At 41.7% G+C, this 18,785-nt stretch overlaps 1 protein-coding gene across 1 annotated transcript in view; it reads right to left on the reverse strand.

Annotated features, from left to right (window-relative positions):
- ENOX1 (ecto-NOX disulfide-thiol exchanger 1) overlaps positions 1 to 18,785 on the reverse strand; it is a 240,232-nt gene that overhangs the window by 204,725 nt on the left and 16,722 nt on the right. Inside the window, exons 2-3 of the mRNA XM_029936687.1 lie at positions 2,864 to 3,007; positions 1,868 to 2,005 (exon numbers count right to left, since the gene is read on the reverse strand). Coding sequence (XP_029792547.1) covers positions 1,868 to 2,005; positions 2,864 to 3,007 — 282 coding nt within the window. The remainder of the gene's footprint in view (positions 1 to 1,867; positions 2,006 to 2,863; positions 3,008 to 18,785) is intronic.

The raw sequence follows: 18,785 nt of genomic DNA on the forward strand, positions 1-18,785 counted from the left end.
GGGCAGATACGGTAAATCTTCTATAACGAGCAGGGGCTGTAATTCTTTTCATGGTAAGTTGCTGGGAAAATCATAAATTGGTCACGGTTAAAATGTCAGAAGACTCAAAATCATAAGAAAAAATAATGAATTATTGAGGTTGTGGCTTACTCTGGAAGTTACACAACATTTTCTGAGACACGTGGGAGGTAGAGACGAGCAATTTCTGCCAGATAAGTTCTTCAATTAGGCAGTTGGGAAAATTTGGGTGGAAAAATACAAATCTTTACTCTCAGGTTAGTAGATGGAAGTATCTGTCTGGGTAAGCTTTAGGGAAAACGGGTCTGGATAAGCACATGTTCAGACCATAGAAAACGTCACTTCTGCACATATATACACAGCATGCACCAGACTAGTCCTCGATTCAATGTGAATTTCATACTTTGGAGAATTTAATAAAAATCCTAAGAATACTGTTTTGTAACTCAGTATTTGACTTTCTTTTTTCTGTCTCCCACTTGTCGCTGTCTCCTGTCTTCTCTCCTGTTCTTTCTTGTTATATTAAAAAAAACCCATATGTAAATATTTACACATATGTATGTGTATATGTACATATATACATGTACAAGTACACACACATAAAACTTACTGTAACTGGTTTAGAATTTCGTATCTCTGGCCACTATTGAAAAACAATAAAAACAACAACAAATACAAAAGATGCTTGGTCAACTCAGCATAAAGTACACAGGTTTGTGGGCATAGAAACTACCTCTCCAAAGGCTATTGCTTTCTACGTGGTGCATATCACCTACCCTCATCTGACTTGATGGGCAAAAGTGAGTTATTCCTCTGACATAACAGTGACCATAATGTAATAACTGACTGTCACCTCTCCGTTGCAAATTCTGGGAGGGCAGAGACCATGCCTGTGTTTATAGCTGGAGCCCCCACACCAGGACAGTTATTCAATACATATTTGTTGAATGAATGAATGAGTGGGTGAGCGGATACTGCAAGTTGTATGTATCTTTCCAGACAGCTCAAGTCCTACTATCCTGAGAATATCTTTTCTTAGAGCCCCAGTGATTCATCCTTATGGAAATTACTACATTATTAGCCTGCACTATCACTTCACACCTGATTCTACATATTATTCTAATTGCTGTTGTTTGTTGCTGTCCTTTGCAATTTAGGGAGACATGGTCCTCAAAAACACTTACATACATGTGTATATTTATTCTCTTCCCCGAAGTACTTGTTCCAGAGCACATGGAAAATCCTCAATAAAGATGTACTAAATTAAATGATAAAGTCTTAAATGACCTTCTACTTTGGGACATTCCTAAACATTTTCCCGATTGAATGCATTGTGGTAGGATTCCAAAGAGTGATGGGGAACATGTGGACCGCAGGGTCAGTTGAGTTGAATTTCTAGTCCTGCCACTTCAAGTGCTGGAAAAGCCCCCTAAATGCTGGTCCTGTGTTTCCCCGTCTATGAAATGGGAACGTCAGTAAGCAAACAAACAAACACTATCTACCTGCCTCAAAAAGATGACTGTGGAATCGAACGGCATAATGTATGTGAAAGAGTTTTGCAAATTACAAAGCAAATGTTAGCGCTTCTATTTGGCAATTTAAAATATGAAACTGATATTGCAACGCTACAGATGACATATATTACACACGGCTTTTTCTGAGAATAGCTATTAGGCAGGAGCGCAAGGTGATGAGGAAAAGAATCTCAAGCACAACCTGCCAGACATGCCCCAGTTGTAAACATGCCCCATGTTGACTCTGCTCAACACTTGCGTGTGGGTAGATTACCGGACACCTGTCACCAACACCCTTTGGCACTGTCGCAAAGTACCTTTAAACCCAAGCTTACCAGACACAAGCTGCTGTCCAGGCAACCCCACGGGAACCATGCCCAAGTTATTCATGGCGGTGGCCCAGGCTGTGGGATCTGTCACGGACATGTTGAGCTGGGTTGTATCAATCGCTATACTCCCCAAACCATCAGCTGCTGTGGGGAAAAACAAACTATGACTTCCAGGCAACAGGCAAGAGTGTTTGCTTTCAAGGAGATCACAGTGCTAGAGATGTGAGACTTCATTTAGCGCATTCCCAAACCACACAAAAATAAAGCACTGTAATCTACAGCAATGTTTTCTCCAGAAGTAAACATAAAGAGTTTCCAAATACCTTCTGGGAGGAAACTTAATGACATGTAGTTTGTATTATACGCGGCATGCCATTAAGGAAGCACTCATGGGAAAAATGGAAGAACTGTTCCTTTCTCTTAGTGGAACAACATTAGTTAAGTTTCAAGGTGGAAAGGCAGAACAGGACCACTCTTTTGGTAAAAAGATAAATAAATAAATAAAAAGTCAATTGGTTCAGTAGACTAAAAATAAATGCCATCATCTGGTTCTGAGTAGAATTCTGGAGCAGGCACACCTTCTAGTTATTTAATAGAATCTTTAAAAACAGTTGTCAAGTAGCTAAATTGGTCCCAACTGAATTTATCAGTGTTACCTTGTAACATAGTCTTTCCTTTCTAAGTTTTTGTACCATTCCATTATTGAAATGCAGGTGTCTGCCTAACATGACTTTTCCAAACTATTTCTTATGAGTTGAGTTTCATCAAAACCAAATAAGTGAATAAATACCATGAAACACAAATAGCACAGAGCTAGAAAAAAAAACTCAGCAAAATATGTGAAATCTGACTTAATATTTTTTGGTGTATGCTAGTTCCACAGCCCGATTTCTTTAAGGATTCCAGGATCCCGGGTCAATGCCTATTTTCATGGCTGGGCAAGCTCTTCCATTAGGAACTCAAAATGCCTCGCTTGTGCCTGTGCTGGCCGGCGACATTTACCTGCAGCCATCATCTGAGGAAGCTGCTGGGGACACCGGCTGATGCTGTCCACGCCACCCGCATCTACGACTGAACTATGAGCATCCTGGGGGGTAGGTGCGCTCTGATGGCTGAGTGCAGGGTCCCCACGGAGGTCATCGGATTCTGCAAAAAGGGAGAGGAGTGTGGTGAGAGATCACGACAGTTAGCTGAGGGGTTCTTCGAAAAGAACACTGTTGTCTGGGCAAAAACCAACGAACAACAAAGGACAACGTTCAGTCACAGACTGAGGCTCAGAAGTGGCGGCTGATTCCTGAGCCCAGGCAGCCGGCTCCTGTCTAGGTTTGCCCTCTGTGTGGTGGGCGGGTCAGCTGTCACCTTACCTAGAGCCGCGCCGCCTGAATACGCAGCCCCGAGTGCAAGTGGCCAAGGCCTGCCTTGCTTCCTAACTGAAGAGACTTCACAGACAGGGCTTATCAGCCCCTGCACAGCCTCTTCCCCTCACTACACATCAATGGAGAGGGCAGACTCAGGGCTAACTATGATTTTCTTTAAGTTAAAAAATTAATTGATGTTGTTATTTTGAAAGACGGTCGTCTGTGAAATGCATTCAGAGGGGGAAAAAAGTAGGGAAGAGGAGGAGAAAAGCAAGAAGCTATTTGCCGTGAGGCTGGGAAAGGAGTGTACCCAGATTATAATAGTCAGGAGAGGCAGAGGGAAAGAATGGCGTGCTGCTCATAAAAGAAGATGGAGAGGATGTTAGGGAAGCAAGGAGACACAGTTGTTTCTTTTATTTCTATGAAGATAAATTGAACAGGCCACAGTTTGTTTGGTCTGAACTTTCCCTAGTCTCACAGCATACACACACGTGCGTGCGCGCACACACACACACACACACAAACGCAAACATACATACATCTATATGCACATATTTTTATTAAACTTTTCAAAGCACTCTCCTAGTAAAATCAAATAACAATCAAATTTCAAATAAAGCTTCAAAGGAAAGGGTCCCTCTAAGCACCCTATTTATTAAATACCTTCTCTCCATCTTTAACCGTGCAAAAACGTAGCATTCATGCCCAGTGTTTTTCATACATACGTATTTTAAGTACACATTCAGTGGTTCAAAACTGAAAGGAAAAACATACCACTTACATGTGTGATCTGAGAAGTTTGAATTTTAAGTGGATTTGATATAACAATTTAATGATTTCTTTTTATTTTGGTCTAAACTTAGAAATTTTCTAACCCATGTTTTTGCTAATGGATATTTTAGAGTTAGATGTGATGGTCTGTGTGTGTGTGTGTCTAGTGCAAAGTTTGGCCCTTTTATGGGATGCTCTTTTATTTTCTTTGATTCTTAGGCGCAAGAATCAGTAATCCCTTTGGACACGGTACTGTCAAAGAAAACTCACTGCCTGTTGAGCATAAGTTTAGTTCATATGGAAGCTCAGATTTCTGTATTTAAAGGAATAGATGGGTAATGAGCAAATTATTTCCATAGTCTCCACAACACCTAGCCCTCGACCAGAGTGGCACATGAGATGGTGGGGAATATTTTCCAATAGCTTGTTGGCAAGATTACATATCATCATTCAGTAGAAAAATGATTCCAACTTTGAGAGCAAACTGCACTCAGGACAAATGCTTTATACCTTGCAATGAAACTCACCTACCCATGGGGCGCCTGGGTGGCTTAGTCAGTCGGTTTAAGTGTCTGACTTTGGCTCAAGTCATGATCTTGAGATTTGTGGGTTCGAGCTCTGCGTCAGGCTCTGTGCTGACAGCTCAGAGCCTGAAGCCTGCCTCAGATTCTGTGTCTCCCTCTCTCTCTGCCCCTCCCGCACTCATGCTCTGTTTTTCTCTCAAAAATAAACATTAAAAATTAAAAAAAAACCCTCTACTACCCAAATGAATTGAGGCCCTGTTTACCTATGGTGAATCAATTATCTTAGGCAATGAATGCCATCAGACAATGATTCTCACCAAAGAAAAGAAACTCAGTAACATAAGTACATAAGAGACCTAGATGCCTGCCCTTTGGCTACCCACATGCCAGCTATATTTCTGATGAAACCACAGCACCTTCCCTTCTTTACCTCCAACCAGCACAGATCACCACAGCAGAGTCTGGGTAGGCTGTTCATTTTTTTTGTTCAAATGGCCATGGAGTAGAGTTGTTTCAGATCATTGCAAGGTCACCGTTTGTCTTACTTATCCCCCTAAATGAAGTTTAGTTGGCTGGCTTCCTTCCAGCTCGAGTCCTCCCCAGATGAGCATTAATCACAACTTTCTGTCCAGTGAGTCTACAGTTCTGGAACATTACATCAGAGAACATCCCTTTCCTTTGTAGGCCTTACAACTGGTATCTGACCAGCCATGTTTCACCTTGCCTTTTTGCAACAGTAATTGAGGGATGCTGTTAGCTTTCCATGGCTCTCTAACTGTCTGTTCCAAAGGTAGTTTTCTCCTCAGTGATTACAGTATTACAAAGGGGCAACAAACGTCCGGGGGGCCCACGGTGCCCAGCCACACTTTCAGGCCCATCTTAAACTAATGCTGTTCCATTGAGAACAGTAATGAACTGCTACTGTGTCATAAAAAACAAACAAACAAAAAAAGTCACTGCTTTTTTGGCAAGATGTAGGTTATAAACCTGAATCTACCCCCTAATGAGACTCTGTGACATTTAATTTATTACAAGTCTTCAATCCACCAACCGATGGTTTCAATGTCATACAACTTCATGTAGTTACCATGTACCTAGAATGAGGACTCTAAAGTAAGTTGTTATCACCTCTTAGGCATTTCCAAGAATCTCAAGAAAGCCAGGCAATTTTTCAAAAAAACATAAATTTCCTTGATGCTTGGAAGAAAGATGCTATTTAAATTAATTACTACCTAGTAATTTATGAATAGTTGGAAGAGTAATCTTTATACTCTACTAACATCTATCGTTCTATTGAATACCTGCCTCTTTAGAGGACTCAAAGCCGTGATGCCTAACTTATCATTCAAATCAATTTCTTCACCTTCGTTTTCTTATTTCTAAACTATGGAAAAGACTGATATTGTTAATGGTGTTTATCTACACACAGAGATGTGGGGAGTTAAAAAATTATAGCTAATAAAGCACTTGGAATATAGTAGGTGCTAATTATTATTATTTTATTTGGAAGTGTAGTGTTTCTATTAAGGTACCCTGGGATCTTAGTGTTCTACTGGATAATTATGTAATTAATTCTAAAACAGTGAGTAACACTTGATATTTCTAAAAGTAAGCATTGCCCTAGTTTTCTATGCCACACCTAAATTGTAGCAGAGTATTTCTTTATTTTCCACAAATCCTTTATAAAATAATATAATGTGAATTAAAAGATGTATGAATTTTCTTCTCTGGGTTATTTTTCTGTCTATGCAACTATGAAAGCTTTCAAGAAATTGATGACTAATTATGAAATTAGCAGTTCAAATTTACAGCTTTTGGAACAATAAGATCATCAACAAAGCTAATCAGATGTACAAAATGCCAAGGATAACAATGCAGCATTGTCTAGGGTTCGAATGAAATCTAACCTGTTCTTTGTTATGGTATATTCAAGTATAAAACCTCATGCCCAATTTCATAACTGTTCAACAAGATCTATTTATTCTCAGGATTTCACTGGGCTACATAAGTGGGGCAAATAATTTTTGAAACTCACTAAGCCTATGAAAATACTATTTTCCCCCATTCCTCCCTCAAAACAAACAAACAAATGGCACAGGCTTCCCTCACTGTAAATAACACAACTCTTGCTAACCCTGTCCCACATTCATGGGTCTCAAGGACACACACACATGCTATGAATAATAAAACCCATTGGGAACTGTCCACGAAGCATAGATTGCTACAAAATGGGGTAGAGATGAGTTAAGTATTGAAATTTTATTTTTTTAATTAAACAGAATGATTTTATTTGAAGTTAAGTAATATATACTTATATATTAGGTATAATTTATATACAATAAATATTATATATAATTATAATATGTTTATACATTTATAAAATATGTTTTAAACTATATATAAACTATATGTGTATATATACCCACATGTATGTTTTTCAAGTGAACTCAGTCATAGAAGGAAAGAAGGAATCTAAAAAGGAAAATAAAAAAAGAAAAGGAAATAATAAAGGAACAAGGGAATAAATTTCAGTTCCAAGGTCCAATTCCAAAGGCTGGAGGTTTGAAAGCTAAAGAACATGAAAAGGGAAATTGCTTTTGGAAACTAGAACACAGACAAATTTAAAGTGTCAAAGAAAGACAATTTTAAAAATGTTAGATCTTCCCAGATAAGCTTTTAGTGCACTTAACAAGTCATTCTCCAAGATCTAAGATCCCACACCTCCCTGGCAACCAATGTAGGGTCATAATCAGGTTACCGAGATGCTCCCCTTTTGTGAGACTTCTTGCAGCTGTTCTTTGAATGAGCTGAAATCTATAAATAACAGTATTTCCAGACCCATTAAGCAGTATGTTAGTGTAATAAAGACACATATGTACATATATGCTAAAGAAGTGAAATCATTGGAAGAAAGGAAAAATTTCCATTTGGCACTGACTGCAGAGGAAATAAAGCAGATCTGGCCATTTCTCAAACATAGAATATCATTAAGAATCTGTGCTTATACCCCCCATTTTTCCATTCTGTCTAGCAGCTAGTTTTAAACTACAAATCATCATTCTTCCATCTTAGGGAGGAAATGGTTACTGAATGGATGATAAGGTCTTACCCATGATATGTCTGTGTTCGAAAAACTCAACACTGAGGGGCACCTGAGTGACTCAGTCGGTTAAACATCTGACTTCGGCTCAGGTCATGATCTCATGGTTCGTGAGTTTGAGCCTCACGTAAGGCTCTGTGCTCAGAGCCTGAGACTGTCTTCAGATTCTGTGTCTCCCTCTCTCTCTGACCCTCCCCTGCTCACGCTGTCTCTCTCTCTCTCTTTCAAAAATAAATAAAACATTAAAAAAAATTTAAAGAAAAACTCAACATTGAGAAAGAGAGACAGACAGACAGAGGCAGAGACAGAGAATATGAATGAGAGAGAAGGTTTTTCTCTGAAATCATGAAGTCCAACAAAATCACCAAATTTGCCAGAGGCAACTCAACCAGTATAGGCATGAGAGGTGCATAAAGTCCTCTGACACAAAGTAAAATACTGTTTGGCATTACATTTGTAAGTGTAAAGAAATGACAGAAGTAAAATTATTTTGTTTTCAGGAAATCGATGCTTTTAAAAAATATTACATTTTATATTTCTAAATTGAGCAAAATAATAAAAGAGAAAGCTTGAGACCTTAGGGATAAAGTATTTCTTTTCCTATTAAAAACAGAAAAGGAAATAAGACCAGATGCTACTATGATAATATGTAATTTCAAAGTCTGTGTATAAGCAAGTTTTAAAATACAGAAGCTTCCACACTTAGATTATTTCAGATCTTTTGAGAAGGGCAATATTATACCTGAAGGCTGTTTATGAAACACATAATGGGTCAACTCATACCTCCCATTGATGGATATCCGTCAACCACATACACAATATACTGTCATACGTTGTTTTCTACCTTCCAAAATACACCTAGCATAGGGAAAGTTATCATTGCTGACTCTGCTGGTGAGTGAATTATTAAAGGAAGCCATCTCATCCATAAACATAAGTCTAGATCCATTAAAACAAGAAGAGTCTTACTTTAAGCAAAGCTTTTCCTAAGTCCTTGAGGATTCAGGACCATCACATGCAGGTTCATAGAATATCAAGGTTCGAACCCTAGAGTTCCTTAATTCCAACTTCCCCCAGATGTGGAAGTCCCTAAAATGTTACTGGTAGGAAACTGTTTCAACCTTAGCAGTTCACACATTCACCCTTCAGCTGAGCCCTTGTGGGGAAAATAAGAGCTTGGAGCTTTGCTCTTGAACCCTGCTTCTGCAACCATGGTGGCCCTGGGGAAGGGACTCTACTATCCCCTGTCCCCTGAACAGGGATATTGAGGCATAACTGCCAATCAAGTAAGTCTCAGACAAGTTTATGAAAGTAAATAAGGACACATCAGAGAATTCGCGTTTTCCCTCCCTGACAAGTTTTTCTGTTTGCACTCTCTGTTCTCAAGTTCCCATCCAAACAGTCCTACTGGAGGGAAAAAGTAAACACAATGCTGTAACTACACAGAAGCTTCAATTGAGAAGCAAAGCTGTGGGCTGCAGAGAAAGAACAATGGAGAGACCAGGGAAGAGTGTCCTTTTGGGAGAGGGGTAACACCTCTGAAATAGATTTTAGGTAGATTTCAGGCCTCAAAGATATATCCCTTGAAGGTGTGAGGTCTATAAGCCATGGACACTGCCAATGATCAAAGAACAATTTTTAATGCACGTGTAGTGTAGGTCACCTGCTGGTCTTTTTGGCCACCCTTATACACAGAATGCAATTTCTGTAAACATTTTTATCGGCTTCTATAAGAGGAAGCAGACAGTATCATTCTACAATTTGTGCTGTTTTGTACTCAGTTTTTTCATTATGTACTCATTTTACACCTTGCCCCAGCCACGAAAAACATATTAAGCTACAAAGCGGAACGTTTTAATTGTAGTAAGTGAATAACTGACCCTTAAGTGGCTGCAAACTCTGGTAAATGAATGATCTGTTTTCCCAAAAAAACCTGACTAGAGCTCTTGAATCTATGGAAATCCACCTGCAGTAAAATCCAGATCAGATCCTGACCAGCCTGAGCCGGCTGCTCATCCTGTTTAACGTTTCTCCTAGTAGGGTCACAAACAACGTGTGAGTTACTCTTTAAACTAATGTGATCTTAATGATGCCTTTGCAACACGGTATGAAGTATCGCCCTGCAGTCATGATCGCCCCAGGAATTACAGACTCAGCAGGACAGCCCGCCTCCAGTGGGGTGCCCTGGACGGGAGGCCTTGTTTTCTGTTTCTCTAAATGACCACAGGCAGCCCCTGTTTCTGGTCTGAGGGCAGCAAGCAGGATGGTGGGGACCTTGGGTTCCTAGGGAGAGTCCTTTTCACCCCCTGGGGAGTCATACATAATATGGTTACCTCATGAGGGTGGGCTAGTTGCAGGAGGGGTCCTGAGGCAAATGAATGTGCAGCAAAATATCCAACTGGAAAGTTGTAGGCTGAGCAGGGAGCATTCTGGGGAAATGGTCAAACCTTGAATACCATTTGCAGTTCACCAAGATTCAAATGGAGGTGCTCAGAGGACGGCCTTCAGCACCTGAAGATATTCAGCTTCCCAAGATGAGGGGTTCAGGGGTGTAGAAAGATGGTTCTAGCCTCTAGGGACGTTCGTGATTTGGAATCTAACAGAAAGACTGTCTTAGTTCTTTGTGGTAAAGGCTTTATGTTCTAACCGCTTTTGGAGGTCAGGCTCATCCTCGGAGGTAAGGACTGGCTGCACACAGTGATCTCAGTGAGGCTTTATGACACAGAAAACTCCATGAAGCCTCCTGCCCCAACAGGGGGGTGGATAAATGCCGATGGGAAGGTTCTGGTGCAGAAAATAAGGCTGAAGTTCACTGAAAAATGCTGCTGCCACAGCTGTAACTCCATCCCTGCTCTCTATCTTGGTTACAGATTTCCATACAAGGACACAAATGTGCTACCCTCCACTCTACCTTCTCCCATGAACACCCCTTCTCCCTGTCAGTAGGAGGAGATACATACCTCTTAGGAACGTCATACAGAAATCCTTCCGTACAAGGGGAAGGCATTTGGAGGACTAAGATCCTCAAATAGATCTTTTCTCCTACTCCAGTCTTCCAGATCAACAACTCATCTGCCCAGGGGAACGTAGCCTGGTTTTCTAACTGGGGCTGTGTTATCAATGAGCACCAAAGGCAGGGAGTCTACGATACTGTTGGAGAGCTGAAAACACTTTGGGTCAACAGACAGTGAAACGTGCATTATCAAAACCAAGTATTTATTTGATGAAACACCTAGAAGTGTTGTATTATGACAACGTCTCTAATTATTAAATTTAATAGTCACACAGACATCATTAGAGTGGAAAATCACTTGGAAGTGGGGCTTTCTCGTGTTGCGAAAAACTCCTGAGTCTGCACAATTATGGAGAAATCAGGGCTGGTTTTAAATGAGAGGAATAACTTGTAGGCAAAGAACTTCAAAGGCTGAATCACAGGAATCCTGTCCAAAAGTCCTAGAGAGAAGTTATACTGGCTGTCAGATACATCGAGTGCACTTTGTATGTTAAGTGCGAAGTGGGACAAGGGCTCCAGAAGCAAAGCCGAGCAGCAGCCATTCGAGTCTGCAAAAGTTGTAAATGGCCATTTGGAGACGTTGTCTCCTTCCTGCCGACTGTGTGTGAGATAAACAAAGTGAAGTTTCCCCTTTACATTTGCCAACCTCAGTTTAGGATCAAACGCCATCCCCAGTTAACTTACTCACAGGTGACTTACAAATTATGGAGCGGGGGAAGGGAGAAGAGGGAGAAAAACTGACCCTAAAAAAAAAAGATATGAGATAAAAACATCTGGCCCATGGTACTGAATGCAATTTCATGTTAGCTTAAAGTCATCTTACTTATTTATGGTTTTATTATTTATAAAAGAGAAATTATGCGGAATGTGCTTTGTGGGAATTACAGAATATTGCGATCGCTACCGTGGTTTATTATTTTCATAGCAAGATGGCTTAAACCCAACCTAAACAAATATTTTAGATGAATCCCCACTAGCACCGCCACATTTTTTTCCTTTCTAGCCTTAATGAAAAAGATATTCTGCTCTTCTAGCCCTCTGATGTTCTTATTCTCATGCAATTCTAAATGTTATGGTTTATTATGGGATAATGTTTATTGTAAAATAATGACTAAGAAAATGACCAGCACCCAGTGGTGGTAAAACAGTACAGTGGATGTGAGGGCATTTGAAAGTGGCAGCGGCCTGCCAACTCCAAACGTTCACCAGGCCTTGACCATGAATGCAATCAAAGTAATGATTTTATTACTTGCGTAATCAAGTCGACATGTGTTCACGTACTTATCCAACATATCAACCTGACACCATCTCTCCAACACAAAGAGTTTTACTAATAACCTACAAACAAGGCCGACATAGCAGAGAGACACATAATCAACATAAAACTAAATGCAGCATCCTTTCTAGACTTCTCACAGTACCATCCCTGAATACTAAACTCTTCCTTACAGGAGACTCCGTCTTCATTCAGATACACGCCCCAAACCCTTGCTGCCATCCTACCAGCCAACACACTTGGCCTTTCTTTCCGGTGGGGCAATTCACAGTGGTGAAATTCAGTGACACAGTGCTTTTCCATCTGAGAGTAAACACCAATACAGGTCAGGGAGATGGAAATAAATATTCCTGTAAGGACATTTTTATTTTCAAGGTATGATTATGAGCACTAATACTTGTAATGAGTTCAAAAAGCAAAGTCTGTAAAGTCAAGGGAGGATGTCACTCCCTCAGCCCCTTCCCCAGAGGCACCCACTGGGAAAATAGCTTATTATGTAACAGTGCCACATCTTTGATCTTATGAAATATCAACAACAACCTATGAGATAGATGTTATTAGCAACTTTCTAAAAAGATGAAAAGGTTCAGAAAGTTAAGACTTTGGGTTGGAGGACCAAACTAACGCCATGACAGACTTCAAGTAAGCCTCAGAAACTAGAAGGCCTAAGTTTCTGTGTCCCCAGGTGTGACTCAGCAGCAACGGAAAGAAAAACAACCCACCTGTTGCCCAAGCAGATACCACCACCAGCAGCCCGAGCGGATCATTAAACGCCTGATGACTCCGCTGTTTTAGAGAGCCCGCTTAGTTTTAAATTAGCCAATCACCCTGAGCCGTGCCAACCTCTGCCGATGTGCTGCCCAATCATTTTGTAATCCCAGCCCTTCACTCCACCCTTCACCCCATTCCTCGCCCCTACTGTAATAAAAACCCCACTTGACTGATGATCGAAGCTCTCAGCACGGATCCACTGCGTTGGTGAGGCCTGAGAGACCTAGCTTAAGCCCAAATAACTGCCCTTTGCTTTTGCATACGTGACTTGGACTCCTGGTGGTCTTTGGGGGAATCCACGATCTCGGCATTAACAGTCATTTACCCAAGGTTGCTAAGCTAATGAATGGCAGAACCCCAAAGTTTAGTTTGTTTTAGCCTGGGCCTGTGTTGTTATAGGTTTGGGGAACTGAGGTTTTCCCCAACAAAGAGCCAGACTAGGAAGTCATCCTTGGTTTGACTGACTCTAAAGACAGAGAAGTCAGGGGTAAGGAGTTACTTCCATCACCTGGTGACACAGTCACTCAGCAGATCTTTATTAAATATTTAGTGTATGGAGGCAATGTGCCGAAGATCAGGAGTATAATGGTGAGCAAGACACACCCAGTCTTCAAAGAGTTTGCAAATTAAAAAAGCATTAGCTTGCTATAGTGTGGCAAACTAGATACTTTTAGGAGCTTGCCTGTCATAAGAAAACAACAACAACAACTAGATTCTGGATATAACTATTTATAGTGTCTTGTTAGGCTTGCAATAAGGAAGAACACTCATTAAGATTCCTTCCTTAACCCCTTCTGCCCTCTGCCAACCCCCACAAAAAAGGCAGGTAGGCTAAAACCAGGAATGGCTATGAGCGGTAAGTAAACAGGAAGCCAGAGCTGGCTGGAGGGAAAATGCCAGGACCCACGTTGTGCCGGGAGACAGCCTGCCATGGCAAGGTAGAGCCATATCTGAGTATCCCTGGAAGACCTGGAAGGTTTGTTGTCTTTGCATGGCCCTTCCCCAGTCCCCAGCAGCCATACTGACCTCTGTACTTCAATTATAAAAGTAAGTTCAAATTTGAACAAATCAGAAATCACTGCTGGAAAACATCTCAAAGTCAATGCATTATTAAGAAGCTCATTTCTCCTAAAGTCAGAATGTTAACTGTGCATTTCGAGAAAAGGCCAGTGGGGAACAGACACATAAGATGTCTACCTACTGGTGATGTGTAGCCTTCGGGGTTAGGTTTTATCTGTGAGTCAGTCTCACAGATGTCTTGGCCCAAACTGGGCTTACCTTTGTTGAAACACATATATTGAGGGTAAAGCTATGATCTGAGCTAAGAATGTGGTGCAAGCATCGTCCCCACCAAAGATGCCCAGAGCTCTCATCCCTCTCCCAGCAGGCCTGCCTCATGAAATACAATCCTGAGAGATAAGAACAGAAAGATGGAAAAGCTGGTCATGGCCATCAGAATTAGATGGCTGGGAGGTAAAGTAGGGTTACTATCCCTTTCCGTACCCCCTCTGTGCCCACACCCACTCTCGTCCTACTTCTCTTACCTCTGCCTGACGTGGTGTCTCTAACACAAGCTACCACATTCCAGTGGCAGCTCGCAACAAGGTAGGCCACGGGTTTGATGGTCCACCATGAACAAGAGCTACAGAAGCAGGAGGTGGAGGTCCTGTGTAGCTGGGTAAAGCCATGACTGAGTAAACCAGAAATCTCAACTTGTACTCGCTGGTCCAAGAGATCACCGGCATATTGGAGGTGCTGGAGACATGAGGACCTATGTTATTGTGAGACATATACTTGAATCCAAGTCCCACCAGGGCTTATCATCAGCATCGTCATCGTTTTAACTCAGTTACTTTTTAACTCAGTAAGGATGAACTGCAACCCTGAGAACCCAACTGGGGACTTCCCTCTTGCTTCAGCCTCTCCTCGAAGACCGCACAGGTAGCATCATAGGAGAGAGCTCCCGCCCCAAGTTCCCTGGGACCGGTTCCCCGAGCCTTCCTGTTTTATGCCTTCAATCCTCATCTAGAAAGTTATTTCAGGGGCTAACACATAATGTCCTCTGGAAGAACTGAAAGAAAGGACACATTACTGGCAACACTGTCAGATGTTTTGATAGTTAAATCCAGATGCTTTCAGGCATGTTCTCATATAGGAATTCTCTCGAGTCCAAAACAGCAGCAGAAACTCCACCAAGAGCAAGTTTGTGAACTTGTCTTCACATCTACTATTCCCACTTTCCCCCACCGGAAAGTACATTTTTTGGTCTCCCTGGCTTTTCTACCGGTATTTGGGTTTTAATTCATGCTGGTTCACATGACACCAGAATAATGAATTAGGCGGCTTGACTATGTATGTGGTAGGGGGTTGGCAGCAGTATTGCTGTTTTGGTCTGTAAATTCCTGTGGTCCAGTAGATCAAATAGCAGGAAAAACTTGTAGTGGCATCTTAAAAAAAATTTTTAATGTGTATTTATTTTTGAGAGACAGAGAGAGGTAGACATGAGTGGGAGAGGGGCAGAGAGAGAGAGGGAGACAGAATCTGAAGCAGGCTCCAGGCTCTGGCTGTCAGCACAGAGCCTGATGCGGGGCTCCAACTCATGAACCACGAGATCACGACCTGAGCCTTCATTGGATGTTTAGCTTACTGAGCCATCCAGGTGCCCCAAACTTATAGTGGTATCTTAATGTCATAATCCAGCAAAGGAAACTCTAAATGATGGCTGACAATGGCACCTTTTGGATATGTTTATTTGTTGTTAGATCACACACTTGGGACCAAACAGCTGAGCAGGCCATTTTAAGAAGGGCAGAAAAATTAAAGAGAAAGTGTAAGTTAATACCAAAAATGTAACGCAAGATAAAATAAAGGGTATAGTTGTATTCTTCCAATCAAAGCTGTCTGGAGCACAAGTTGTTTCTGAATTTGCAAGCTCCTGACTGAGATAAATTGCCAAAGTAAGTTTCCATGAGGAGAAAAGGTGACTTCTAAAACAGATTAAATGTAACACAATGTTTGTACATACAAATGAAACCCAGAAAGGTGCGTTTCCTCCATGCCCCCTGATCTTCGTTCTGTTACGTGCAGTCAGGTATCCCTGTTTTATACTCTCCACTTGTTTTCTTGTACTTGTATGTTCTTGACCCAAATCAGTGAACGCTTAGAGAGTGTAAACGACAGGGGTCCAACATGGAGGCTAACCAAAAGCACTGCTTGTCTTACTCATTGCTTCCAACAGCATGCGCCATATTAACACGTGGTGTGTGTCTGACTTCGGTCTTGCTAACGTGGGAGGACAGGTATTCACCTCTAGCAAGCTGCTGACTCTTCAGTTTCCTCCCTTTATTTGAAACAATCACCCGGCTATTAGTTAATACCACATTGAACGTTTGCTGAGAGGGAGAGTCTGAAATTTACAGAAGATTGTTTGCCCCTGTCCTTTCAGTTTCATATACTGAAACTAAATCAGGAAACTGCAGCATATGTGGTCAGAATGTTTTTCTATTTATATTCATAATTTCTTTCTTTTCTTGTTTTTTTTTTTTTTTCCTTTTTCCTCAGAGATACGGGTGTTTTAAAATTCTGATCAGAATTGGCAGCGGGAAAAGAGCGGGGGAAATAATGATACTCTAGTATTTCTGTGACACATTCACAAACCCTATGAATTTTTAACAAAGGAACAATGTCCACAATTAGATTTGAAATGAGGTTTTCTTTGTAGGCACGCTTTTGGTAAGTGGAGTGTGAGTGGGTTTTACTTTATATTCAGTAAACGATACCAAGTGCAAAAAACACCGCGACGTAATAGAAAATAAAAGCAAATTGTTGATTGTTTGCAGATCTTTTTTTCTTCTCCTAGATTTACAGAAGTGTGGCAGTTTTTAAAGTTGTATTTCATTTTATTTCAACACCAAGGAACTTGAAGGTACAGAAAAAGTCATGACCTAATGCTGTCCTTTTGTTATTATATGGAGAAGTCTTCATTGATCTGATTTGTTTTAAACTGTAAAAAAAAAAAAAATTCCAATAGTACAACTTTGGGGAGAAAGGTATTAAGCTTCCCCATTCACAAACTAATCCATGTCAAATGAATATTCAAAAAAAATTAAGAGTTTAGAACATAAGAAAATAGATGGGGGTAATGGCTACTTAATATACATTTTGAGGCTAACGCTTCACTCCTGTCTTCATTGTGGCTTAGGTTTCCAGCATCACAGAAACATACACAAACAGCCTCTGTCACTGTTGGATGGCTTCCAAGGTGCCTCGGAATCTGCCTTCTGGTCACCTCTGCAAGTGAATTTCCTACAGTGTCCCTTCTCCTGAAGCCCCCGGGGACACAGACCTTGTTTACTCTTCTGGAGCCTGCCAAGCAGGATCCTCTCTCAGCGCTGCGTGCTTGTGGTTCTTCCAGACACCTGCACACGCACCTGCTCTCTCCCGTTAGTCCCCTGTCTGCTGAAATGTCACCCTCTGCAGACAGGCCTTCCCTGACCCACCGAAAGCCAGTTCTTCTCTCCTTCTAGCAGCCTTCATTTTTCCTCCATAGGATTTCTTGCTTTTGGGGGTTATAGGTCTTCAATGAGCTGGTCTTCCGTAAGGGCAGGCTGACTTGAAACAAATTATGTTCAGGTGCCTGGGGGTCTCAGTCGGTTGAGTGTCTGTTGATTTCCAGTCAGGTCATGATTCCAGGGTCATGGGTCTGAGCCCTGTGTTGGGCTCTGTGCTGAGTATGAAGCCTGCTTAAGGTTTTCTCTCTCTCTCTCTCTCTCTCTCTCTCCTCAGGTTGTACTCCGACTTTCTCCAAAAAAAAAAAAAAAGGCACCTGCGTGGCTCAGTTGGTTAAGTGCCCCACTTCCACTCAGGTCATGATCTCTTAGGTCATGAGTTTGAGCCCCACATCGGTCTTTGTACTGACTGCTCAGAGTCTGGAGCCTTCTTCGGATTCTGTGTCTCTCTGTCTTTCAAAAATAAATAAACATTAAAAAGTTAAAAATAAGTTTTTTTAACATTTATTTATTTTTGAGAGACAGAGAGAGACAGATCATGAACAGGGTAGGGCAAAGAGACACACAGAATCAGAAGCAGGCTCCAGGCTCTGAGCTGCCAGCACACTGACTACTCAGAGTCTGGACACTTTTTTGGATTCTGTGTGTGTCTCTCTCTCAAAAAGAAAGAAACATTAATAAATTAAAAAACAATTTTTAACATTTATTTATTTTGAAGAGAGAGACAGAGACAGTATGAGCAGGGGAGGGGCAGAGAGAGAGGGAGACAATCCGAAGCAGGCTCCAGGCTCTGAGCTAGCTGTCAGCACAGAGCCCGATGCGGGGCTCGAACCCATGAACTGTGAGATCATGACCTGAGCCGAAGTTGGGGGCTCAACTGACTGAGCCACCCAGCACCCCTAAAAAAGTGTTTAAAAAGTTATGTTTTTTTCTGCCAAATCTCTGTCAGCCAAAACAGTGTTTGGTACATGGTTGACATGCATCCTCCTTTCTCCCCATACAAACTCACTTAATAAGTGTTATGAGTGTGTTTGTGTACACACACACACACACACACACACACCGTATTAACCATGTTTCTTATTTTCTGTATTTCCTGATGCTTCGACACCTACAGCCTTGCCAGTCCTGGAGGGACCGTCCAGGGCTGGCCGATTCCTAGAGACAGCAAACGACTCACCTGAAAGCACAGTCTTCAATGCAAACCTACCAACGCACAGCTCACGCGCTCAGCATCTCCTTCGGCGAGGGGCTCACACACCAAACCACAACCCCGCCGCCCTGATCACCCCAGGGCCAGGCACGGGACAACTAGAGCGAACCGCTGCACCTCAGGGCCTGCCGAAATTATCCACGCTAGTCAGTCCCCAACCTGCTCACTCTGTTTCACTCATCTCTTCCCTCAGAAACCACAATAAAGCCTCTTGCTCACATTTTCCTCTCACTCCCTTTGCCTTCTGACTGATCTTGGTGTCCCCACTGTGTGGCCCAAGGGCCATGTGACATGCTCTCTCCTCTGAGGAACTGTGAGGAACAAAATGTCTTTTCAATGTAATCTTCTCTCCATCTCTTAGCTTCACCAAACCTAAATAATAGTAAAACC

The sequence above is a fragment of the Suricata suricatta genome, chromosome 4 (assembly GCF_006229205.1).
Source record: "Suricata suricatta isolate VVHF042 chromosome 4, meerkat_22Aug2017_6uvM2_HiC, whole genome shotgun sequence".
NCBI classification, from domain to species: domain Eukaryota; kingdom Metazoa; phylum Chordata; class Mammalia; order Carnivora; family Herpestidae; genus Suricata; species Suricata suricatta.